The sequence below is a fragment of the Euleptes europaea genome, chromosome 8, assembly GCF_029931775.1.
Source record: "Euleptes europaea isolate rEulEur1 chromosome 8, rEulEur1.hap1, whole genome shotgun sequence".
Taxonomy (NCBI): domain Eukaryota; kingdom Metazoa; phylum Chordata; class Lepidosauria; order Squamata; family Sphaerodactylidae; genus Euleptes; species Euleptes europaea.
The window spans coordinates 77,106,655-77,134,502 of NC_079319.1; the positions used below are offsets into that span (position 1 = coordinate 77,106,655).

General features: G+C 40.8%; 1 protein-coding gene across 1 annotated transcript; it reads right to left on the minus strand.

Moving 5' to 3' along the window:
- Positions 1 to 961: 961 nt before the first annotated feature.
- Positions 962 to 24,107, minus strand: MAK (male germ cell associated kinase). Its single transcript, XM_056854275.1, has 14 exons — positions 23,995 to 24,107; positions 23,486 to 23,540; positions 19,542 to 19,663; positions 18,573 to 18,652; positions 17,890 to 18,022; positions 17,634 to 17,805; positions 16,046 to 16,213; positions 14,842 to 15,171; positions 12,664 to 12,854; positions 10,416 to 10,540; positions 9,079 to 9,207; positions 7,773 to 7,847; positions 7,334 to 7,459; positions 962 to 1,109 (listed from the first exon to the last, which is right to left on the minus strand). The coding sequence occupies exons 1-14, from the start codon at positions 24,093 to 24,095 to the stop codon at positions 976 to 978; spliced, it is 1,941 nt and encodes a 646-aa protein (XP_056710253.1). The 5' UTR covers positions 24,096 to 24,107; the 3' UTR covers positions 962 to 975.
- Between the last annotated feature and the right edge of the window lie 3,741 nt (positions 24,108 to 27,848).

Sequence of the window (27,848 nt, forward strand, 5' to 3'; positions counted from 1 at the left end):
TCTCCAACACCATTCATATGCTACATTTCCTGGTCATAGGATCACACCTGCAAATGATCTCCATGAAACTTTCACACCAAATCAAGAGCTTCTTGCATGCATTAGGACTCCTGTCCTTATGCTCCCCACATGCCACTAGGAAAGGTTTCACATTTCATTCAAGTGCCAAGCAAAGCTAAAAGCACTGACCATTTGTTCGAGATGCATATGTGGAGTCCACTGTGGTGCATGCAGGTCTGTGGATCAAGGTCAAAAACTGTTACACACATCTCTTCCCTACCCACTCAGGTATTGTACAGTCAGAACACACGCTGTGTACGGGTATGTCTACATTATCAAAAGTGGTTTTATGCTTGCAAAATACAACATGGAATTGGTGCTCAGGATTATACCACCTTTCTAAAATGATTATTTTACCGGTCTCATTGATTACCTCTGGATTCATTCTGTGAAATCCAAAGCAGTAAGGGCACAGCCCAGGCTCAAACAAAAGTGACTAATTTAAATTTATGCTGCATACAATTCTATTCTGACCAACAAGTTTTGTGCCCACTGTTTGATTTGATTTAACAAAACAAAAAATCACCTTTTGCCCATCTACATCAAGTGAGATACCTAGAGTTGTCCAGTGGTTAATACACTAGTTGACATGTTTATGCAATTTAAAAATATTATTTCAAGAGAAAGCAGGAACCCTTCTATTAGGAATTCAAATACTCGTTACCTTTGGCAAGATACTTTATGGAATACTTTGTTTAAAAAGACCCTACTGTAGAGAAACTTATTCTGGAGAATGCTTTCTAAATAAAACATTTATTAGTTTTTCCCCCTAGAGGTAATAAAAATACATGATCTCAGTTCTTTCATCAGGAATCGATATTCTATTTGTAGAAATGTGTTTTAAAGTGTTGCAGAATTAAAAGGATGGAAAGAATGTAACAGCAGCAGACGTGTGTGCTGTTCGAGAAAGCACCGCTACCGATGTCCTCCATACTTGGCCACCCAGTCTGTCCTTCCATGTACTGGTTGTATGGGTGGTGGGCGAGTCAAGATGTTAATGCCTTTTGCGGCTGGGTTGTAAGTAGGCCCCGATAACTGAGCACGACCAGCTTTTGTTTTCCAAGCATATTCCAAGGGAAAAAAAGAAAATATTAAGTCAATACAAATCAGGCTGACTAAATCCCTTCTCTCATTGCTAAATGGATTCATATAACATCAATAACCCCTGCTAGCAAATTCCAGTGTTTACACAAAAGCATAAAAGATCTACTATAACATTACACGTGCATTAGTAGGCAAGGGAACGAAAAGGGTGTCTAATTATGTTACAGTGATGAGATATGCTTCATTACCAAAGCCACAACCAAGTGTCTACTGTAAAAATATATATATACAATAGTATCCTTAAGCAAACCGCTTCCAGAGAAGTTCTTTCACTCCAAGACGCTCTAAGCTATCTCTATGCATCATACTGCCAACTGGTAAGGAAACCTTGGAGCTTCGAATCTATGATCTCCCATTCTAGGCAGGGCTTCTGGTGGAGTGGCATGACCAGGGATACAGTCAAAGAATAAGCTGATTTGTAGTTATCCTTAGGGATGAGATCCAGGTGTGTGGATAGCGAGATTATCTGTATGTGCTAAGACAATGATCACAAATCCACAAAGCTACTACAGGCATGGTCCAAAACTTTGGCCAGTCTAGTGGCTGTCTCCAATTCTATCATTTCAAAATCTACTTTTGGAGGTCCCATGAGTTTCAAAAATAATGTTGCCCTATGACCTCCTTAGCCTTCCATCTGCGCCACTGAATACTTCCTACGGACCAGCATCTTGAAAGGAAACTCTGCTCAACGTGGATTCAAGGTTTTCCATGATGGTTTCTTGGGAGCAGCGAATGTCAGCACAACCCCAAAGAAGGGTGAAAAATAACCACAGAAGACAACACCAAGGGGGAAAAGACTGGAGGGGGGAACAAAATGATGGGAGCTGTTGTCACTTGGGAAGCCTGTGGAGCCACAGATGTCATATTGGTTTTTGTATCATGTTTTGAGTTCAGTCGGAGTGTGAGGAAGGGCCCAGAGGGAATCTTTGTCTGGGGACCCATCAAAAGCCCTGATAAAACAGGCTCCATTGGTGTATATGGATAATCGGTGAAGAGGAGGGGGGGAGAAAGAAGAGTTAAGAGGCATGTCCAGAAAATGTACAGATAAGCTCTGTTGTGATTTTTCATGTGGCACTGAAAAATCAAGCACACTTTGAAAACCTACAGTGTTGAACAAGGTTTCTTCCAATGGGAACCGACACTAAACATCCATACCCTTCCAGGAGATTACCAATTAGTACAATGACAGTAAAATAGGGTTGCACTTGCCGAAACTATTGTTCATTGAATGAATACATGAACACAATGGTCTTAAAGCGCAGGCAGGAAGGCATGGGATGGCTTGTGCACAGGCCAACCATGGAGATGAGGATTCTAAAGCTTTCCAGAACTTCCCAAGCCCTCCCCTCCACCTCGCACCAGCATTTTCCACCCAAACTAGCACATGATAGAGGCAGGGAGGATGCTTCTCCCTCAGCTCTCCCTTCACCGCTACAGAGAAGACATGTCCTCAGACCAAGAAGCCCACAGCAGGGAAAGGAGGGAGGGTTGTGTGCCTGCACAGAGGACCATTTGATGAACATGTTACAGGTCAGTGCAACTTTGTTTTCATCTTCATGGCTTCTGTGCAGTCCCACATGCAAGCTCACTTACCCAGGAGGTGGGTGTGGGCTGATCAGCAAAAAAAAGGGACTTGCTTGCCCCGCAGCTGCTTTGTTCCCAAAATCCTCATTGGTGGAACAGTGTTTCATGAAGGTGGACGGAGACGACCACGTAGCAGTCCTGCAGATGTCAACCAATGAGACCCTGCTGAGAAAAGTGGCTGAGGAGGCCTGTGCCCTGGTGGAATGAGCCTTGACAGGAAAAGGACACGGAACCTTAGACATGGAGTGGATGCGTAGGTAGGCAGAGACAACCCAGTGAGAAAGAGTGTGAGGAAAAAAGCTCATCGCTTATTGGATCAAGAGAAACATAAAATTTGGTATTTTCAAAACTGTTTTGTACATTGCAAATAAAAAATTAACATTCTCCTAACATCTAGGGTGTGCAGTGTCTATTCTGCCTGAGAAGCAGTGACTGGAAAAAATACTGGGAGTACTATATCCTGGGAAAAGTGAAACGAAGAAACCACCTGCAACAGGAAACTTGCTGGGGAGAAGTACAACCTTGTCCATATGAAACGTAGTAAATGGAGGGTCACATTAAAGGGCGCGAAGTTCACCCACTCTATGAGCTGAAGTAATGGCCACTAAAAAGAATGAAAGAACACGCATAAACTTTAAACCATTAGCTAGGTGTGATTTGCATCAGAGCAGTTAACACCAAGATTACCATAGTTTTCCGTATCTAATACACCCCCATGTATAAGACGACCCCTATTTTTTTGAACCCAACATTAAGAAATCAGGGTCGTCTTATACATGGAAAAATGCAGACACGGAAAAATGCAGGCGGGGAGAGAGGGGTCCATCGGAAGGCCAGATGCCGGGCTCTTCCCCGCCGCTCTCTTCCCCGCCTATCAGCTGACAGGTGAGGAAGAGAGCGGCGGGGAAGAGCCCAGTTGCCCTGGCCGGCTGACAGCCAGCCTTCAAATGGTTGCCGCTCTCTTCCCCACTGTATTATTCCGTGTATAAGACAATCCCCAATTTTTTACTTTTTTTTTTTTTTTAGAAAAAAACATTGTCTTATACATGGAAAAACACGGTAAACTCCATTGTGGCACCAGGAGAGATACCATGGGTATAAATTGAACAGGCCTTTTTAAAAACGCTCTAGACGAATGGGCCAAGAACAAGAGCCCTCTGTTTTGGAATGAAACACAGAGACAGCTGCCAGGTGTACACAGATTACCTCACACCCTTCAGAGATAATAAATATTCAAAAATGTCTGATAGAGGGCAGGATTCAGGGTGGGCTCCATGGAAGGACACCCAGTTCCTAAATCTTAGTCATTTGGCCAAATAAGATTTACTTCAAGCAGAACTTCAGCCACCCAGGAGTAAGGATGAAGTGTTGGAGTCAAGGTCTGAATGCAGGTGGAAGCCGTCTTCTGAATCTGAGCCTGATTTTCCAACAGAGACATAGCCTGGAATTCCAGGCATCAATGTTGAGGGATCAGGACGTTGGCCAGAACCAAAGGCCATCAGAGCCAGGCCAAAGGATAGTGTGGGTGGGGCTACTGCTTCCATGGACCCCACTGAGGTAAGTACGTAGGCGGGTATGAAAACCAGAGGCCCCAGGGAAATGGAGGGGAAGGCATAGCCCCTGTACAGAAGACATAGCCCCCTGTGACTTCGATGGAAGAGAGCTGGTCTTCATTGGTGGTGGTGGAACCTCGAACACCTCATCAGTAGATGAGTGAAGGCTATCAGAGTCTGAGGCTTTGTCTTCTTTTTGGACTTCTTAGGTGGTGGTTCCAACGATGTCCTATCAGTCAGCTTGAAAGTCGGATCCAATGTTGAGGTCAAGGGCACTGAAACTGACAAGAGTATGGGCTGTTTGGCTGAGCCGGGCTGGATATCAGGAGCCCCCAGCGCCTTTCCCCGAAGTTCAGCCTTCAAATGTGCAGCCCTTTCATGACTGGATTTTGGGGTAAACTGGCAGCTGACCTCACAGGCCACTGCTTAATGGACTTCTCCAAGGCAAAACAGGCATAAATTGTGCTCATTCGATTGAGTTATCTTCGTGCCACATTCTCCACACCTTGTAAAGAATGCCATCCTTGACTCACTGCCAAATCAACTCTTGAGGAGAAAAAACATTCAAGGAAAGCTGAAGCAAGGATCGTCCCTCCATGGCAGCAAGGGAAGGACTGAGGGAGAAGCACTCTCCCTGTCTCTGTCGCATGCCACTTTAGGCGAGAAACACCAGCACCAGACGGGATGGGGGAGGACTTCCAGTGCTTAGAAAGCTCTGGATTCCTCATCTCTGCAAGTGGCTTTCACATGCACAGTCCCATGCAGGACTGCACAGAAGCCATGAAGATTGGACCGGGGGGGTCGTCAGGATATGTCAAAAAATATAATTTTCTTGATTTAGGATAAGAAAGAAAAGCAGCTTAAACCAATGGTCAGATCTCACAGTTTTTACAGAAGCAAACTTAGACCAGAGGTGCAGACATGATGTGGAACCCTCCTAGAAAATCAACTCCCCACAATGCCCAAAATGAACACCACAGCTCTACACATGGATTTTACCTTCCCCCAGTATGTGGGAAGTCTTCATGTTGCCACTGGTCGGCTAACTGAGGGCTGACTAGAGTGTGTGCACTCTTCATGAAATGAAGGCAATCCATGCATTGATCCATTCTATGCATTTCAGACATCATGTATGAGCAGCACAGAAGCATTATTAAAAGCTATGCATTCACTTGGTGTTTAAACATGTCGGTTGCTCCATTTAAACAAAAAACATGTCAAGAGGGCATGCTTGGAACCCTTGCTTCCCACTATTACCCCTCAATACACCACTGCCAGCAGCAAGCAATTTAATTCTAGTTTGGCTTAATAATTTTACCTTTCTTTGTGTCACAGATGGTAGGAAGATCTGATAGACAGAATAAAAGATTGGGAAAAAATATGAGAACATTGAAGGGGAAAAAGGATAATGAGTATGAAAAAGAATGAACAACAGCATGTTAGCTCTGCAAAGGAACAAAAGACAGACTGTTACAGAAGAGTTATGGAGTTAAAGAAAAAGGTGAACAGATCAATCTTTGTTATGTACTATGTTGTTCTTGCCACAATGGATTTCATAATGTTTTGTCCATTTCTTTCAAAATGTTACAAAAAAACCCACTTACATACATGCAAGTCTCATTTATTTCAAATTTGCCCTAAAAAGGTCAACACAGAATTTTGTTCAGCGGTTACATTTTATTATTAATTACCATATTAATTAATTACCATTTTTGGATTAATTACCATAAAGAAGTGTAGTATAAAAGCATAGGCCAATTAAGTCTAACTCTTGACCATGTGAAGTAATGTCCGTTCGCTACTGAACCAGGCTCTATAACTATACCTCTGAGAGTTGCGTGACCAGCCGAATGATATTTTTATTTATGCTATGAAAAGCTTCCCTTATATCAAACTGCTGTTAAAGCTGTTGAGTTGGATACTAAGCACCCGCCTTGCTAACAGCAGAGCCTTGTTCCAACACAAGAAGCCTTCTGCCAGAAGAAGGTTCCACCATTAGTGGAACAGATTCATAGGATTGGATCTAACTAGTTTTTCCACTAGTTATAAAAGGAAAAAGGAGGAAGGCTTTGACCACCCCCAAAAAGGCTATGTTTGGTTGGGATCGCAAGACGTGCATGGACAAAAGTCATGTGGAACTGTGGGCTCTAATAAGGATAGGACTTGGCCGAGGCTGAATGAAAAAGCTGCCTGGATCCACCCCGATGAGTCCAACACACAGCTAGGGGTAGGATGGAGGAAGAAATGAGAAATCTGAGTGTGAAGTAGAGGAATTGAGGTTATTTCCACACCTGCTAGTGGCCATTTGACCAAGTAAGTTCCTGAACTCGTCTACCCTGATCACTGTTCTTTATTTGTTAAACAACTCCTCCAGTTAATCAATAGGATTGTGGCAAAAGAACACTAGGCATATATTGGCTGCTCAAGAAGTCATGAAGAATGTAATAGCTTAAACAGTCTCTGTACTTCTAAAGAAGTACATAACAACTCATGCAAGTATTGTTCAATAACAACATAATTTGTGTCTGGGTTTCAGAGCACTTATATTTTTCTAGAATGAAGAATACAAGTTTCACAAGTATATGGTTACAACGCTTAAACTTGCTGATACAGCAACATCTACAAGGTTAACTGTAATGCTCTGAAATGCATTTGGCCAGCTCGCACAGTAACGTGATATTCATTTCAAAATGATTGTTAAGAGCTAAATCAAAATGCTTAGTAAAAGAGAAATTTTATATAAAGAATTTTTATAAAGGAAATTGTACTTGAGAGCAGATTTACCATGGAACTCTGATGAACCTTTGCAAAACTATTACTATAATCTTAGTTTAGTCAGAATGCGCCATCACTGGAAGCTGACGAAACTAGAGATAGAACAAACTGGTTCTTGGTGCAGCCAAGACATTAAACTGTCTCTGTTTACATCACTTGAGGATCTGACCCCAATCTTTAAAGAAGCCACAAAAGAGAAAGGAATCAGAAAAAGTTAACATCCCTTTTCCAGTCCCCTGCAAGTAAGGCAGGCTTACCTGTGGCCGATGATCCAAGTGGTGCTAACTGTATCCTCTGACCAGCTGAACCAACTTCATTTTTGTGAAAGGAAGGGATATAGCCTCCATGGGCGTTGTAAGCAGCACCCGCAAAGCCAGAGTTTCCTGTTGATCAGTACAAAGTTTTAGAAGTTTTTAAGGTGGAATTCAGACAGCACTGAATTAGAGTGCCTGATACAACCTTCCAAGTCTATGTCTCACTTCTATAAAGTTTCCCCTATTCATGGGAAGCCTCGGTATATACCAGGCTCTCTATGTGTACGTAAGAGCTGTTGGCCTAAAGCCGTAATATGTCAAAATGAAACACAATGGATCAGATGGGATAGTGATGCCTTTCCAAAAGCAAATAAAATATATACCATTTGAAGAGAAAACCACCAAAGAATAGTGTGCTGCTGAATGTGTTACCATGTGTTACCTTTTGAGTCCTCTAATTTTTCATTCACTCTTTCTTTGAATGACAGCTTTTCAATTGGTTTAATTAAGTTTTCTTCTTCAGAAGAGGCAGCAAAGCAAATGGAGGAGGGAAAAGGATGAAAATAAATACTTTAGGAAAACAGAATGAAGGGATGAATTGTATGCAAGACTTGAAAAAAAAGAGAGAGAGAGAAATGGAAATACAGCATATGTCAATGAACATCTAGGGGACCCCACAGTCATTCCCAAGTGAATCTGAAAGGCTGGGTCTAGTCCACAAAAGCTTAAACTGGAATGAAATGTTGCTAGTCTTTAAGATGCTATAAGACTCCTATTTATTTTTTGATGCAACAGATTCTGAATTCTGATGCCTCTGTAATTGTATTAGTTCTGTCAAGATCCAAGCAAGCAATGTAGAATGTCATTTAAATCTGACAAGACTTTAAGCATAAAAAAGCAAACAGAACACTGTAATACTGATTTACCTTTATTAATCCAGAAAGGAAAATCTTAACAAATGTATATTAGAATTTACAGGCCACCTTCGTATTACAAACATTCTAAAACAGAATTAATAATTAATAATAAGTAATCAATATCACTTTCGTTGTATTAGCTGGTGGAAATCTAATATTAATATTCAAAACAGCCTGAAGTGGACATCTAAGTAAATGTCCTCTAGCACTTCCTTCTTTGGAAGCATATTTGGACTATAATGACATTTGTAAAATGTATTATACGGCTGTCTTGTTTGGTCCAACACTGGTTGGACCAAAGGCTTCTTCCATGACAGAAAGGTAGGGTCACCAGCTTCGGGTTGGGAAATACCTGGAGATTTTGGAGGCAGAGCCTGAGGAGCCTGAGGAGGGTGTGGTTTGGGGAGGGGAGGGACTGTAATGCCATAGAGTCCAATTGCCAAAGCGGCCATTTCCCCCAGGTGAACTGATCTCTGTTGCCTGGGCATTAGTTGTAATAGCAGGAGATCTCCAGCCGCCACCTGGAGGCTGGCAACCCTAGAGAATGGGCACTCTAGGGGAGTGCCCATGGGGGGAGGGGGGAGAAGAAACACACTGTTTGATACTACCTACTAAGCTTTTTAGAATGGCAATGCCCCAATAAAAAGTTGTCTGTCTACTACCAAGACCCTAAGAGCAGTACTTTGGGGAACACAGTGGCTGCAACGAGAAAGGAAAGGTGGGAAACTTTAGTTGAAGGGGCATTCAACTCACAGGCCTCTGGACACAACCCAGTATATTTGGGAATAACTTGCTGTGCACACATCTTTAATAGCATGGTATGTTAAATACCTGCATTGACTCGGCTGAAAGACAGACCTCCAAGAGGTGCTAGCGGTTTTGAAAACACTGAATTGTTCCAGGTTCCATGGCATCCTTCTTTATTGGCTGCTCCTGAGGAGACATTCTTAGGGTTTACACCTTAGAAAAACAATTTTTTAAAAAAGTTAATGTATAACTGAATTCAGAACACAGCCAACAAACACTTCCTTTAAAAGGAAACTTTAGGTGCTAGTACAAAGTATTACTTGAAAGCATTACTTAAACTCAATGGGTTGGATTCCAGATTAAATTGGCAATTTCCCCCAACTCCCCTTTCCTGCTGCACACCCCACTCATGATATTCCCCAGGGTCCTCTATCCCCCAGGAGTAGCATTTCAGAGAGATCTGTGGACTGCAGTGGGAAGGATGCAGGAAAGTTCCATTCTGCCACTGGAGAGTTTAATCTGGATCCAACCCACAGGGGCCGCAATCCATTATGTGTTGACAACTCTTCTCGCTATTCAACAGTAGCTCCTACACCCCTCCCCCCCACATTCCCAAATGATATGTGTAAGTAAGTGCAAGGTTCTTTACTGTGTAAACCATTTTTTTCATGTTGGGAGCTACTGAAACAAAAAATGGACAACTAAAGCCACACGCTGTAGTCAGGTGCACACGTAAAGAATGCGCTTTTCATGTGTCCATGGAATGCGCTTCAGGTTCCAGCTCTTCAAGACATCACACAGTTCTCCAAAACAGAGGTGATCATCAAGAAGGTTAAAGCTGCGATTAGTGCTTTGCATGAAAAAATAACCTTGACTCTGGCCCATTCACCTGGCTATGGAAACTGAAAATGATTTGATCAGAAGCTGATTTATGCCTCCAAATGTTGGTGCATCTAGACCACTCCTGTGGCTGGCAGTGGGCAGTTCTCCCAGGACTCAGGCAGTAGCCCACCCCACTCCTTCGGCCTGGTAATCAGACAAGTGAGGGAATTAACATGAAAGCTTCTGCAAGCAAAGCATGTACCTCACCACTAAGTCGCACCCAAAATCCAGAGACCTATACTAGATATTAGGACTTCTGGCCTTTCCTCTGTAAAGGCTGAGCCACACTGCAAGCTGTTTTTGATATTCCTCTGCATTTTGGAAGCGGCATTCCATGCAGGACTGCCGTCTGAAAAATATCCACAAGTCTAAAGTCATAGAGAAACATAGGGAGCTTGGGGCCTGGTTGCCTGAACTATCCATACTGACATGCAGTTTCACTACTGAAACTGTATAAAAATTTAGTCAAACCAAAAGAAAAAGAAAAAAGAAGTGAAATCAAAGCATTATGTATGTCACCTCACCCCACCCCCCTTTACCAGGTATGTATCTTGATTGCTTAAGGTAGTATTGTTTTGCTGATGTAGTGGATATCCCAGAGTCATTTCTCTTCAGAACTCTGTTTTCTCCTCCTGGCTGGCCTGACGCAGGGGACTTAGGAACACTGAAAGTGAAGAGAACTTATATTAAGACAAGAGAGTTTTCTACTTGACTTGGATTTTGCCTGCATATTCATTTAGTGCAGAAGTACACGGCTTATATGCAGCGCAGACTTTTAAATCATACAGGAATCAGTGCAAACATGTTAGGCACCCAAATGAGAGCAATTCATACTGCACTTCTGATACAAAATGGTATGCAGACAAATACTTTCAGCTGCTGATGGTGCCGATATATATTTTTTCTTATAAATGTTGTAACTTTTGACAAATTATTTAGTGTTAATTTTCTAATTTTTACAATGCAAGTCACTCCAAGTACCTTGCAGAAGGGAAGGATATAAACTTCACAGTAAACAAAAAACTTTTTAAAATATCCTCAGTAGCGTCACAGGAAACTATCACAATAGAGGTAGGAGGAGCCAGGCTGCCTTTTACCTCTTTTGCTTTTATCTAAAATGCCAAAAAGAAAAGGTTCTAGCTGACCTTCTTATCAGACATGCTAGTTTTATACATATTGATTCACCCATCATATCTAATGGAACAGTATTCAAGTCCAGTAGCACTTTGAAGACCAACAAAAAATTTCCAGGGTGTAAGCTTGCATGATTCAAAGCTCGCTTTGTCAGATATGTAAGATACACTTCAGAAGTGTAATAACAGCTAGAATTACTCAAAAACAGAGTAAGGTAACTTGCAGTTCAGATTTTAATACTGTTGTAATAAACACAAATTGGACGCCTGTCCACATGCAACCAATCCTCAATTGCTGCACTGTGCCATGTGTACCAGCACAATCCCAATGAAGCGTGTACACTACCCAGTGATGCAAGAGCCTCCCCTGCTACATAATTCATCTTTAAAAGGGTGAAGTCTATACACTCTGACCACTCTCTTGCTTCCATCCAGATTGTGCAAAAGAAGTGCTTTGGCATACTGCCTGAGCCTGCACAAATCTCTTCCAAACAACTCTAATCCTGTTATTGCTGAAGCTATTGGCAAGGCAACGGTCCAAGGACTAATCTTTAAAGCGCTAGTCCCTCCCCAATCCAGTTTCATCAAGGCACAAGGCTGAGCAACACCATCTCCACTGACCCTGGATCTCACAATACTTTGCTGAAGGGGCTGTGTGTTTCTGGCCACAAGATTTAAAGAAACATTTGCATCTTAAATGAGCACTTGTTAATAGAATACTGACCCTTTATTATTCGATTCAGATTGTAATTCACTTTTACAAGAACAATAGGCCTGATAATGAGAAATCGCAGAGTAGAGGACGATATCAAAATCTCCCTAAATGACCAACATGATGAACATAAGCAATGACACGAATTATGAGCAGTTTCATGAAAAATGGAAATTATTTTATAAATATGTTGAGGTTTAATGCTAACAAAAACCAAAAATAAACCTATGGTAGTGACATTTAATCCTATTTTATATCTAGATGACTATGTTAATTGTAGCGATATTAAATATCCCTGATAGATAAGATGAACATTTTTTGATCACATTACGTAATTAACAATGTTTGAATAATCTTATATAACTTGGGTAACTATTTGATTATATTATTAGTAATGCCTGACTAATTCCCCCCCCACTCAGATTTTGGGTAATTATTTGATTGTATAATGGCTCTGAAAAGCATGGCAATGCAATCTGTTTGTTATGTTTATGTACTCTTATTTTTTTAATTGTATTGTGGGAACGCTTACTTTTCCCCTCTCCTTTTTTTCCCTTTTGTACCCCTTCTTTTATTAATTTTTTTTTTAATCTCCCAAAGAAAGGCAGAAGGGGATTATCGTTACTGTAGCAGCAGCAGATTGATGTTTTTATTTTATTTGGTTTGCTTGCCCTTTATGAAGTGTTACAAAGCCGTTTCAATGTACACCCTTGGACAATCCACTGAGACTGCACGAACAAGGAAATATAGCTTAACATCGTCAAATATTGATTTTAATGCACCGTTAGCTTGGGTAAAATTATAATATCGCTCAAATAATTTCCTTTCAGATTACACATTCCAGTCCTATACACTCATTCACATGGGGGGACTCAGTTAGGAAACTTTTTTTTTCTTTAGCACAGTTCAAAAATAACCTGGAAGAAAGGGAAAGTGCCTTACCTAAAGAGAGATTCCTTTGTTTTCTTTTCATTCATTGTTGTGATGCTGGGCTTCTTAGAATAGGAAATTCCAAATTCTGCATCGTCAAAATCATCCCAACTATCCATAGTCTTCAATACAGTCTGACCCCATCGTCGCCGACAATTTTTCAGGCCCCCTGCGCCATTTGAAGGTCCAGTGGCTGTTTGCTTCTGGATGAATTACAAAAAGGGGATGTTATTTCTAACACCATATTATACTTTTTGTTCATCCCATTCCATACCAAAAGGTGCTTGGAAAATTCTTGTCAAACTTACAGCCGTCTGGAATGCTGAATTGTTATAAATAAGTCTCTGATCAGGTTTATTTTCTCTATAATTGCACTAATCACAGAAATAAAGTTCTTCAAATAAAACAAGGTAGAAGAATTGCTGAGCACAGAAGAGGGAATTTCTGATTTGGGTAAGCTGCTCCCTTCACATCCCAGTACATGACAAGCATGTAAACATCGGTAGGTGGTATAGGATTTGCTTGGTTTGATTAAACTTTGTAAATATAACAGGGAACCATGGATTAAGGCAGGGGTTCCCAACATGGCGCCCACGGGCAACATGGTGTCAGCCAACACCCGCTGTTTTTTAAAAAGTGGGTGGAGCCAGGTGGGGCTTTTGCCTAGCAGAGCATCTGATTGGCCAGAGGAGCTCTGACTGTCTGTACAGTTTTTAAAGGTTGCTTTGGCAGCAGCTGCCACCACAGCACAGAAGACCTTCACTGTGTGACCAAAGGTTAGCGGTGAGCATGCAAGAAAACGTTTTTAAACATGTTCATTTTTAAAGGCATCATGTTAAATGGAGCTTCTGTCTGAAATGTGTAATTATTAGAGTTATGAATGACCTCCTGTGGTTGGCTCCACCTCCTGTGGCTGCTGTTTTGTGGTTGCGCCCACCATCCTGTGTCAGAATTCCAAAGGTGGCCACAGGCTCAAAAAGGTTAGGAACCAAAGCTAAATCCAGGTGTTGGAGGCCATCTGCCTTGGCTGTTTATCTTCACCATCTGCTGATCAGTATCATTGTTAGCTCCATCCCACCCTTCTGTAAAACCACTGCAGCAATGCAAGTTTGACCCACCCCCCCACTTTATTTAAAGTTTAGAGGTGCCCCACCCCAAATCCTCTGTGCCATGAATCTCAATGGGTAGTCTCAATCAAGCCAGTTTCTCAGCCTCATCTACCTCACAGGATTATTTGTAAGGATAAAGGGAGGCACGATGAAACATACATGCTGCTAGGAGCTTCGTGGAGAAAGTACAGGGTAACATTCAATAAATCCTTGTTTGCTTTATGTTCTAATATTCTGTTTTCTCTAGGGTTTCCATGCATCACCACATGGACTGACATGAAGGTGATAATGCTAGTTAAGTCTACTCAATGGCTTTTAACTTATCCCAACAAAATGATTTTGACTTTGCAATACTGTTTAATCCAGTGCTCAAATGGTCTAAGAACTCACATTATAAAACAAAATAACATCATAATACCTAGCAACTGGCACCCCAGGTATCATTTTACAATAGTATCTTCACAATCGTCTATATAGAACAATAAAGAAACATTAATTGCATTTAAAGTCTGACTATTTGCAGGTTATAATCCATTATCTTCTGTATTATTATTATCTCCATGGATTTATAAATATGGGTGGAGGTCATGCCAACTGTTTACACTGAATGGCACATCTGAGCCCAAAACACCATCACCATGTGAATTCCTGCAAGAGTGAAACCCTTGTGCACAAGGGAGAAAAAGAGAACTGCAGAACAGAAATGGAGCAAATACAGAATGAAGAAAGAAAGGAGGTGAGAAATAGGTGTAGCCAAGGGAGCACACAAAGAGAAAATGCTGAGGGCTACAGAAAGAGAAAGTGTGAACAGGAGAGAAAAAATAGGGAGAATTAATAGAGAGATCTTAGAGATTTGTAGTGATTCAGAGAGAGGGAAAAGCAGGTTATGCAGCACAGAGAAAGAGGAAGATAGACAATGAGTTAAGAAAAACACATTTACAAGTGCAACAAAATTGCTTTCTCATTTATGACACAATCTTCTAGTATTAATAAACTTGTAAACTCTCAGCATGACTTGCATTGTACTTGTGTAGCTATACCTTGACTGATTCAGAGGTAAAGGGTCTTGAACACAACTTACTGGTGATAAGTTTTTATTGATGGCTGGAAAGAATGGCTGCTGCTGCTTTGACAGTTGCTGGTTGGTTGAGTTCTGCGGGAGCTGAATTGGCTGGAGGGGCTGCTGGTTATTCTTCGATAGAGGCTGCAGCTGAAATCTGTCAGGTGCATCTGGTGAAGTTTGAGATTCTGGCTTTGATAAAGATTCTAATTTTGATACAGGTTCTAGCTTGCATAGAGATGGCTTTTGCTCTGTTGGCTGGATTGACTTAGCATGAGACTGTTTCTGATCCAGATATTGTGGAGGTGGCCCTAAAACTTGACCAACTTGGAAGTAGGGAAATTTCAGTGCCTGGAGGGGAAAAAATAAGCAGAACACTAGTAATGGAAGACTCCAGTGCAGAATAAAACATCAGAAAGTGCAGGAGGAAGATAGGCAGATGCTAATTCCTCTCTCCTACCCTAACCAAAGGCCTTGAAAAACCACGTGCCTGAAGGTCAGCATCCCTCTTCGGGAGATCATGCTACAAAATCAAGAGAAACTACTAATTCTTACTGTGACAATTTACTCTGCCAAATGGAAGACATGTGGACTAGAGCTCTTGAAGACACGAGCTCCCCCCATTCCAAAAAAGGAAGATATGTCAGCCAAGATCATGAAAGGACGGGCATCTGAAACTGGGCCTAGACATTCAGCAGCCAATGCAGTTGACACATAATTAATTGTGCGTGTCCTCACTTGCCTAAAGCTGCTGGGCTGCAATATTTTGTAACAGTTGCAGCTTCTGAATTATTTTCAAGGGTAGCCCCACACATTACAGTAATCAGTCTTTGAGGTTAGGACATGGATAATTGCTGCAAGATCCTGGGTGTCTGCAATAAAAGCACTTCTGGCCACTGCTACCACCAGTTGATCCACCAGTGGAAAGTCCAGAATAGTGCAGCACTGCTGACTGACACAGTCATCGTGACGATTCTACCAAGCTTTCATTAAATTATGAAGGCATCTCTGACTTGGAAATCCATCAACCCAACTACTGCCTGTTTCTGGCAGACTGCAATCTAGATAATGCGGGCGGGCGAATGCGTAAACATTTATAGTTTAGGCGTTAACCTCTATATAACTAGCTTACACAAAAACATTTTTTCCCCTGAGGGTTCTCCGCTGTTCACAGTGCAGCTCAATGTGAAATTTCCCCATGGGTGTCATGACCGGGCTTACATACCCGACTTGCTGTAGGTCGCCTCTTTGGATCCCAGTTCAGCATTTCATTCATAAGCTGGATTGCTTCATTGCTAGCATTTTGAATGAGCGTCTTTAAATTTATGGAGACACACTGGGGGAAGCGGAAGTTCATCGCAGCTGCAAGCTGGTACCCTTCTGGCCAATCACTCTATCAGAAGACATACCCAAAGTAATCTTTAAAGCAAAATGTGGAAACCCCGTTGAGCTTATGCTGTATCAGAAGCATACAAGCCTGTCCCCATGCAGAAAACACCACTGAAAGGACAGTACCTACCCACCACCACCACCCCATACTGGCCACTATGGTAAATTCATCAAATACTTTGAATTCACCTTTATGCACTCCCCTCCCAATAGTTTCTGCAATAATCTGCTGCACTCTTCAGCAGAAGAATGAACCTTATTACAGCTCTGCGATGCTCTCCTGGTACATCCTAGTCCAACATTAGGGCAAAACTGGTATCTGCAATTACCACAAATAGGCCAAAAACAGCCAAACCCCATAAAAAAAAGAGTAAAGCTCAGTTTAGAAAACAAAGACAGCTATGGGGGAACATGATAGAAGTTTGTAAAATTGTGTGTATTGCAGAGAAGTAGCAAAACAGCTTTTTAAAATTCAAAAATAGACAGAAGAAAGTACTTTTTCCACACAATGCGTAACTTGTGGAACTCATTGCCACAGGGTATAGAGATGGCTGCTGGCTTTAGAAAGGATTAAACATCATTCATGGAAGACAAGACCCATCAATGGCTGTTATTTAGGCTAAAACAGAATGGCTAAAACAATGGCTAAAACAGAAACTTCATGTCATGTCATTACCAGTTACTGGGGGCCTCCGTACCTCCCCAGCTTGAATATGGAATTGGTATTGGTCTCGGCCGGGGAGAGCAGGGTATTAAATTGAAACAATAAATAAAATATTAAGGCTCTATGGGTGGTTCTGCTCTTTTCTGTCTGACAGGACACAAAGAGTCTCCACTGGTGGAGCAGAATCAACTGAGCGGAATTCATCTTGTGGAGTGCTTAGGGTTCAAGTCTCTCACCCACTGAATAAACTATCCAGAGTTTTGGGGTTGGGTGTCATCAATATGCAAATGGCACCCACCTCCATATTCCATGATCCCAGCCTCCGGATTTGTCACTCATTTCTTTTCAGACCAGGTTGGGATTAAGGGGCAGTGGGCATGTAATCACTACACAGATCACATGGGGATCAAAAGAGAGTTACCTGGCAAAGAAAATCCACCCCACACAGTTCACATACGTACGACTGGAGGTGGCTGCCTCAGCACCCAAACCCCTTTGCCAGTGTAGTTAAGTGGTGAGAGTGTTGGACAAGGGAGACCCAGGCTTGGATCCCCAACTCTGCCATGGAAGCTTGCTGGATGACCTCGGGTTAGTCACACACTCTCAGCCTAATCTACTTTACAGGGCTGTTGTTGTTAGGGGACAGAACAATGTCGTAAACCATTCTGTGTCCCCACTGGGGAGGGAAAACAGGGTTTGAATGAACGAAATAGTCTTATTCCCACCAATTATAACATTATATAGTCACAAAACAGCTTACCTTCTTTGGGGTTCCTAACACTTGGCAAATTTTGAAGATTTCATCAACTTCACTTGTTCCTGGAAAAAGGGGTCTTAATGTATACAGTTCAGCCATTATGCTGCCAACAGCCCATATGTCAATAGGGGAACTATAAACAGAAGATCTCAGCAAAACCTCAGGTGCACGATACCTGGGATGACAGAGAGAAACAAGTGAACATATTTGTGTTCAGATACAAATGGCATGTGAAGGTCTTGTTGAATAATATACTTACCACCTCGTAGAAACATAATCGGTGTATGGAGGCTGAGATCTTAGCTCTCTAGCCAGTCCAAAATCAGCTATTTTAACAAGTTCTGGACCCATACAGAGAAGGTTTTCAGGTTTCATATCCCGGTGAAAAAACCCTGTCAATGTAAATACATATGAGAATATAATAAAGGGAAAAATCTGATAATTGTACTGACGGCTACATAAAATTGGAAATTTGCTTTCAAAAAGCTATGGGAAAATAAATAGATCCTCTTTTTTGACTTTTGAACCTGGCATAGACTTTAAAGAACAAGGATAAATGGCTAAAAACTTGGGTTGGTAATCAGAACACAAGGAAAAAATACTTTTGAGGATACTTACTGTAAAAAGAAACAAAATGCACTGATGAACAGCTTACAGCAAAAAAAAAAACCATTCTTACACTGAAAACCAAAACTCATAAAAATATTTCTAAATAAGCTACCAAAAATAAGAACTTCCAAGTAGATTGGCTATATTTTAACTATATCTGTATTTTAATGCTTTGGTGTGGTTTTGTTTCAGAGGATAGTATAAAACAAGTCAGTTTTATTCCCCATTTAGTCCATTGGCACAACATAATAAAATTAGACCTTTTTCAAGTACAGGTATTCCACTGTTCATTACCATCTTTACTCAAAGAAAACAATGTAACAAGAGACCTACCATGTTTATGGATAAAAGCTAGCCCCTGCAATATCTGATACATAATGTTTCTGATGACAGATTCTGGAAACAACTTACTTCTGCAAGGAAACAAATTCAAAATAACTTATTTTAACACAAATTAAGGCTTTGTATGTTAATAAAGCAGGTTTCCTCCTCCCCCCCCCCAAAAAAAGAGGACATCACTTTACAACTTGACTTCGACCCAAAGACATGGTAATGTTCATGGTTCTTGGTTTTCTTTCCTTTTCAAGTCTTCCCGCACGTAATAAAATCACATAGTAGATGAATATCATAGCTTCCTGCCCTGCCAGAAAGGTGGGGGTCTCACACCAGGCATAACATTTGAATAGGGCATGAGCACATAAAATCCAGCATGTAACAGGCCTGAGCAGCACCGATATCCCACAAGCAATAATAAAGGGATTGGAAATGATAAATAAATAAATAAAAATCTGGGAGTTAGCTAAGCAATATGGACCAATGCACACTGGATTTTGTACACCCTACTGAAGCATGATATGCATGCCCAACAGCAGCAGAATACACACAAGCCAATCAGGTGGGCAAGAATCACAAACTCACACAGCAAGAAACTGGAAATCACCTGACCACACCCTACAGATGAGATGAATGAACAGGTAAATCATTTGAAATCTGCTGGATCAACAAGAATAGCTCAATTCTCAACGGGATTGCTGTGAATGAAGAGTCAGCTAGTTTCTTTCATATGCTAGCCCAAGTTTGAACATTTTACTTTTTAGTATTAAGCCTGCTATTCAAAGACAACACCATGTACAGAATATTGTGAAAGAGCCTGCATTATCAAATAAACTCTATAAAACATCAGATTCAAGAGCCTCTTATGCCAGAGGAACATTCACTGCACCAGAACACAGTGCCACTGTTAGCTGAACACACTGGTATGATACAACCCTATGTCATATTAATTTTCAAAAGCAGACATACCTGTCCTTCATTAACTGATACAGATTTTCTTTCATATACTCAAACACAAAATAAAGATGATCATTTTCTCTGATAACTTCTTTCAGCTTTATCACATTGGCATGATTCAGTTTCTTCAGTGACTGCAATACACCCAAGAGGATTATTTTGAGCTTGCTACGGTTTTCTAACGTACATGAAAAGAGCTATTTGCTGAAAAAGTGTAAGTGTCTGAAGAGATCAGACACAACAACAAATGTGTGAGCAAAATTCAGTTCCCAGTTTGAGCACACAAAAGGCAAAGCACAGAGTCCTCTCTGTCCAGGTATCCTATACTAAATGTATACATACAGTTCTCCATTACTGTTTAGGTCACAACCCGAAGTTAAGCTAGCATGGTAGCATTACAGTTTACATAGTCCAAAGATCCAAATGAACCTCATAATTTCAGGGTTTCTTTGCAGCCTTCCTGGATGTATCAGCATCTCTGTTTCCAGTATTGAGTCCACACAAGTGATTAATGAGACATACACATTTTCCTGCTGATTTGTTTTCTATCGATCTGCATATATCTCTGAGTGGGGCAATCAATAAGGGTAGCAATCAGTGAGGATAGCAGATAATTGTAACCCTGAGTAGGGTTTGAGAGAGATGCCACCTGAAAACCAGGTAAAAGGCTCTACCTAGGTATAATATAGCTTGCTGTTATTGAAACTTGATTATGAACTTCTGGTCAGTTCTGGTCACTAGTTTTCTTCAGGCCCAACCAGAGATGGAAGACCTATGATTTCCCACAAGTTCTTTAAGACTGAAAAGCAGCCATGGGGGTGGACCATGTCAAACTGAGGAAAAGTATAACCCTCCATTCATAGTCTGGCAGAAACCCTGAGCTGCTGTTAGCTCTAGTAGAGTACGAAAAAAGAAGAAGAAGAAGAGTTGGTTTTTATATGCCGACTTTCTCCACCACTCAAGGAAGAATCAGACCGGCCCACAATCACCCTCCCTTCCCCTCCCCACGAAAGACACCCTGCGAGGCAGGTGCAGCCGAGAGAGTGCGACCAGCCCAAGGCCACCCAGCTGGCCCCACATGTAGGAGTGGGGAAACAAATCCAGCTCACCAGAGTAGCGTCCGCCGTTCATGTGGAGGAGCGGGGAATCAAACCCGGTTCTCCAGATCAGAGTCCACCGCTCCAAACCACTACACCACGCTGGCTTTAAAATGTGGTATGCTTTGTCGTTGTTTAACTAAACTCATCTGAGCCAGCAAGTTGGGTAGAATCTACCTGAACAGCAATTCTCAAATTTTAGCAATCCAGAGGCCACTATTCTGATTTAAAATTTTTCAGACAGGGCTGATAGCTCCTCAGCAGAAGCTTCTACTGGAAAAAAAATATGTGGGTAGAAGTGTTGAACTTCACCTTCCCTTGATCAAAATTAGGGCCCCATACACCTTAAAACATACAAATTGGGACATCCAATCTAGTTGTGCTATTAAAGGAGTACTGTAACAACTCTGAGTGGTGAAGTATTAATACATAAGAAATGCCATGCTGGATCAGATCAAGTCCAGCAGTCTGTTCACACAGTGGCCAACCAGATGCCTCTAGGGAGCCCACAAACAAGATGACTGCAGCAGCATTATCCTGCCTTTGTTCCACAGCCCCTAATATAATAGCCATGCTCCTCTGATCCTGAAGAGAGCAGGTATGCATCATGACTAATACCCATTTTTTACTAGTAGCCATGAATAGCCCTATCCTACATGAACATGTCCACTCCCATCTTAAAGCCTTCCAAGTTGGCAGCCATCACCACAATAAGAACATAAGAATATACTTCCAGCTTTCTCAATGGCTTGTCACTTCCTCCACATCCCACTTTGCTTCAATGTTAACAGTCAGTTGAAGGTATCCTTAGAAAACCCTGATTTAGGGGCTCCCAGCTTACCATTACATACAGTACAGGCAATCCAAAATACTGGACCCAAGAAGAATGGTAATCATGAATCTCCAGAGTAGTACATCTTCTGGTATCAAGGCAAAAGCCAAAGCACTAGACCTAAACACTTCAGTTAAAATTACCTGACTTTCTACTACTGTTGAAAAATGATCTAGTGTTTAATCTCTAACTTTTACAACGCAAGTCACTCCAAGTACCTTGCAGAAGGGATGGATATAAATTTCACAGTAAACAAAAAACTTTTTAAAATATCCACAATAGCTCCACAGGAAACTATTACAACAGGGGTAGGAAGAGCCTTTTACCTCTTTTGCTTTTATCTAAAATGCTCTCAGATAGTAAAATTGCTTCTGATTCTGCCATTTCAAAACTGCAGATGGGAGAATACTCTCCCCCCCCCCCACTTCTTATAAGATAATGTCTTATACACAGAAAACAAGATGTCAAAAAGAAAGGTTCTAGCTGACCTTCTTCTAAGACAAGCTAGATTTCTACACATTGATTCTTCTTTGCTTGTGAGGGAACATTCACATCTAATTTTCACTTTACAGTATGTAGCACAGGGAAATTCTTTTTTGAAATTGAGCAGTTTCCCCATGTGGTGGGTCCTCTCTTGTCCTCCAGATACAAAATGTGGCATTTCTATGTAGGTGATTCACATTAGTTTTTTAGTGCGATTGTGCTGCTTGGCAATTGCGTCAATGTGCCACTGAACACTTCTCAGTACATTTCTTTTATAAGGGATGAAGGAGGGGCAATACCTCATATGGCCAGTTATCCTGCCACATGGTTCAAGTTCATGAGACAGAGCTGACTGAAATTGAGTCCATCGAAGATGGAGGTCCTGAGGCTCAGTTGGGGCAACCCTGGGGTGGGGTACCAGCTTCCAGCTCTTAACTGTGTGCAGCTAACACCTGTACCCACCATCAAGAGCCTGGGTGTGATCCTTCATGAGTCCTTAACAATGGAGGCTCAGGTCACGGCCGAGGTGGCCATCTCTGCTGGGCCAGGTAGTTGGTGCCCTACTTCTGCCCTGACATAGCCACGGTGGTTACCTCCAGGCTGGATTACTGTAACTCGCTCTATATATGGCTGCCCTTGAAACTGTTCCGGAAACTCCAGCTGGTACAAAACGCTGCAGCAAGGGTCCTTACTGGGACCCTGCTGAGGGTCCATATCCAGCCAGTGCACTACATCAACTGCACTGGCTCCAGGTGGAGCACCAGATCAGGTTCAAGGTGCTGGATTTGACCTTTAAAGACGTACTCGGACTGGAACCTTTGCATCTGTGGGACCACCTCTCCTGATACACTCACCAGAGAGCACTACACTCCTCCAATAACAACTTGTTGTGATCCCTGGCCCAAGAGTGTCCAGCTGTCCTCAACTAGGACTAGGGCCTTTCCAGCCCTGGCCCTGGCCTTGTGGAATACCCTCCAAAATGAGACCAGGGCCCTGCGGGGCCTTAAAGAGTTCTGCAGGGCCTGCAAAACAGAGATATTCCACCAGGCCTATAGTTGAAGACGGTTACGGTTTCCATCAGAGCTGGTCTCCCTACCCCCCCACTCCCTCCTCCATTTTTGTCTGTTTCCAACTAGTCTACGGGGGGGCGGGGGGCGGGATGGTCTTGTTGTACCATATTGGGGCTAATATGCTCTAGGACGAGCACCATCTGTCTGTAATTTTAAAGTGTTGATGTTATTAGGATTGTTTTAACGTTTATCGATTATGTATTAATGGTTTTATTGTATTTGTTAAACTGATACTTGTTGGTAGCCGAGCTGAGCCCAGTCTCGGCTGGGGATGAGGGTAGGATAAAAATCCAATAAATAATAATAATAATAATAATAACATGTTTATGTGACTTCAGGTGGGTAGCCATGTTAGTCTGAACATGCAAGTCCAGTAGCACCTTGAAGACCAATGAAATTATCCAGGGTATAAGGTTCCGTAAATCAAAACTCACTGTCAGACACTAGTTAAAATAAGCTTACTATGAGCGTTACCTTGACTTCTCTCAAATTCATACATTCATCCCAAGAGTAAAACTTCCTTTTCATTCTGAAATAAAAATCACAGATAATTAAGTCACACAGACTAAAACAAAAGGAAACAGAAGCAGACTATACCTAGCACTGAAATATGGTTGAACTTCTAATCGACTCTAGGAAATAACAGGACAAATTAATAAATCTGTAATCTTGATTACAATTTGAGAAACTGTGATGCATGCCACTACACAGAATCTTCAACAAAAGGGTAGTACAACCTACAGTTCATAACAGAATTTTCCCCAGATGGTCTATATAACTTACAAGGCTTACAGAAGCTCTTAACAGTGCACTTCAAGTAACCACCGACAGCCCAGCCATAAAGCGAGATGGGCCAACATCCGTTGGCTGCATATATTTTGAGCAGTACCAAGAGCAACAAAATAGGGGAAGAAACAGATGTGACCCACCAGAATTATCTTTCAAGACACAACTGAAAAGCATGAAGATTTAGTGGCACATACCTTTTGATGGCCACAAGCTCCCCCGTTTCGTTGCTCTTTCCCATCAATACGCTGCCATACGTTCCATCCCCAAGTTGTTTCATAGTTGTATATCGATTCATTTTGCAAGGAGAGGTTAGCTGATCCTCAAAAATTATGAAATTCTTTTTTCCGGTATGGACGTCCAGAACACTGCTGTTACGTGAGTGAGTGAGCTGTCATAGCAGTTGCTTGTGTCATCAGACCTCTTTTCTAGTACTATAACCACTTCATCCAGAAATAATGTAGCAGTGAAGGGAATAATGCTGCCATTCTTAAAAGCATCCTTAACAACAAAATATATCTTTAAGTACTCAGTGAAATGTACATGATGTAGTAGTAACACTTTGATAACACAACCTATTCAACTTATATATTCAATATACAAAGAAGTATGCATAAAATTATATCTACTAAATCCATGTTATATTGCAAAAGGGTAACTGAGAGTTGCTTTCCTATGACATATGACAATCCCTGTATGGTACAAATGGGATCATGAGCAGTTAATAATCCATTAGAATTCAGGACAATGACCCTATCATTGGGATGGGAGTTAATTAAAACTACTGTCAGTATAATTCAGATATCCAATGATGCTTTTGGTTGACTAAAAGGTATTTTTTTCAGACAGACGATACATCCTAATAGTCTAAGCTTCAGTATTTAAAGGTCAGTTTTTAGCTCTCATAATAGTGAAGAGATAGCTGAAAATATAACAACTCTGGATGTGTGACTCTTTCCAAATTCCAGCACTAGAGCAGTACATAACCTGCAAGGAATCATCTTGTTGCCACAGATTTATCCTATTCCAAACTACATACTGCAATAAAAGGAAAACTCTTCAAACTACAGCTCGTGTGGAAAGTAGTATCTGGTATTACTGAAACATGAAATAAATACAGTTGCTGCCCAAGAAGGGATGTAACGGCCTAGAAAAAAGGAGAAAATTTCCATCCTCCTCAAGACTTTTTCCATTTTTCCAGTGAAAAAAATCTGAAGTTTTTAGGAGTGGCAAATCTTTCAATCAGGAATGAGAGAAATGATTTTTAAGACAAGGTTTTACTGGCTCCAAATGAATAGTGTGAATTTTTTATGCAAAATTATCTAAATCCTTAGACAACATTAAGTCCAATGTAAATGCATACAAAATATTTTCCAAGGCTGTATTTGTTTGGCTTAAATGTGGCTTTGTCCACAGTTAATATGCTATAATGTATACAATATACTAGTGAATACACTAATGTTTTCAATGGTATGAAGTTTAACTCTATACCCAAATATGCTACTAGTTCTATTGTGACTGCAGGAGACCAAACCACACGCTTTCATTGGTTTACTACAGATTTTTTTTCCCGACCTCTTAGATGACAAACATGAGAGATGCTACCACAGAAGCACAGGATGCAGCCGAGCTCATCTACCCCACCATTGAATTGTACACTTTTAAATTTCATTAATATGGCAAATAGCCAAATTTTGTATGCTAACTAAGTTATAACTGATGCATTTTATGTTCTTAAGGCAGTAAACAAGTTTGGGATTGATAAAAAGGAATTATTGAACATGCATCAAATTTCCTCAACATTTCCATTCCTCTTAAAATGTTTTATCCTTAAAACAGCCTTAAAATGTTTTATATTGTGGCGTCACAATTTCTGGAAATGTTATGTTTCTATGCCCAAGACATTTTGTTCCTATGTCCCTGGGTGTATATTACAGTGAAAAACTAGAAGAACAGAAAGCTGACATCTGGCCATGCTCTAAGACCACAAAGAAAACAAGAGTAACAAACTGAATTAACTGAGTGACAGGGTATAAAAGGATGAAACCTAAAAGATAAAGAAAGACACAGGAACTTTCAGAGTAAATAAAGAAGAAGGGACTTATTCCTGGAAAAGGATGATGGGAAGAACAGAAAAAAATAATCATTCAGTTTATTCTGTCTTTTTATGAGTAAGATTTTTGATTATATGTTCTATCTTTTTATCAGTAAGATTTATTATTGTAAGGGCATCTGGATTGGGCCCACAGAGTATTCTGCACAGGCCCACAGAGTATTCTGCACCATCTAATTTCCTGGATCTTACGTAGAACTGGGATACAAACTAATATTTAGGCCCCTGAGAATACCCTGTAAGAGAAGATGAAGAAGAAAAACCTATTGTAAACAACAGATTGTTTCTTATAGTTGATGACATGCTACCAATAATCTCTTTGCAAAAGATTAACAAAGGATTAAGAAAGAGGACAGATAGAGGACAAGTTACTGCTACTCAAAGATCTCTATCAGAAATGTTGCAGGATTAACAGCAACGACTTATACTGAGTTAACCAATATCTACTATTGTTAACTATAGTATTGTAGTATCGTTAACTACTATAGTTAACTATATCTACTATTTTCAAGTCAAATTCCAATGAAAAGGTAATTACCAGTAATACCATTAAAATCTTAAAATGTATCTTTGTAACTATGAAACAGTAAGGACAATGATGAACCTATATAATTTTTCCAGAAGTCATCCAAGTCATCCTATACTTTTCATCAACACTAACCACTAAACATAAAAACCCCTCAACAAAGTAAATGACACTTCCTGCATAAAAATGTAAGAGCACATTCTACAAAGCACTTGGAAAATATGTAATTATGTAATTGACAGTACCATTGAAGCTGTTCCTTCTAAGTCCACTGAAGTCAATGAGCACAGAAGGGTGTGACTCTGCCGAGGCTGGCACTGGAAATCAATTTTCCAGAGAAACTGTTTCCATAGTATTATATGATACCAGATAAATATATTCAATAGCATATATGATCCAGCTAGATAATGTGTTGGTGATCCATGATCACATTTTCAGTTTCTTTTTTTTCCTTCCCCCCTCCCCTCCACCTTGCTGTCAAGTCATATCCACCTTATGGCAGTTGCGTAGGATTTTCAAGGCAAGAGATGTTCAGAAATGGTTTGCCATTACCTGACTCTGTGTAGAAATCCTAGACTTCTTTGATGGCCTCCCATCCAAGTACTAACCAGGGTTGACCCTGCTTAGCTTCTGCGATCTGATGAGATCAGGCTACCCCGAGCTATCCCTGTTCCTTTAAATATCTATAAATTGTAGCGCTGAGGCCCCAATATGACATATATAATTTTTAAATACAATCAAAATGTAAATAGCCACGAATAGATATCAGGCTGTTACCAAGTTTTAAAAAGTTGACTGTGTGAATGTTAGATGATTATTAATCAATTAAACATGCATATAGATAAAACCAATGGGTCTTAAACAAACAACAAAAGAAAACTGTATTTTGTTTTAGATAATATTTTATAGCAGACATCATTTCCCTCTGCCCAGGGTAGGTACCTTTCCTAATATTGTGCTTTCCATCTACAGTTTTTTTTTTTTTTAGAAATAATGGCATTTAAAATAATAGCTTGTTTTAAAATGCTGTTTAATTAAGGCATTGTTTTAGTCAATATGAAGTTTATTATTCTAACCGATCCATCAGTCAAATGTTGCAGCCCTACTAAATGCCATCCTTTCAGTGGTGCCTGCAGTAAATTCTACATTTTGACAAGATGTCAAAGACATCAGAAGATGTTATTAAAAACAGTCTGAGGGGAATATGAAAGAAGTGTTGGCAATATGGACCGACTCTGGAATCTTCAGGCAACCTGTGAGAACATGGCGTTGCCAGGACCCTATGCGTTGTGTCATAACCTCTACTATAAAAGCCAGTATACGCTCTGCAGATGAGTATGAAGGTCATGTATTGTAGGACTGCTGTAAGTACAGCATGGACAGGAAGTAGTTTTCTTTTTTAATCTGAAGAC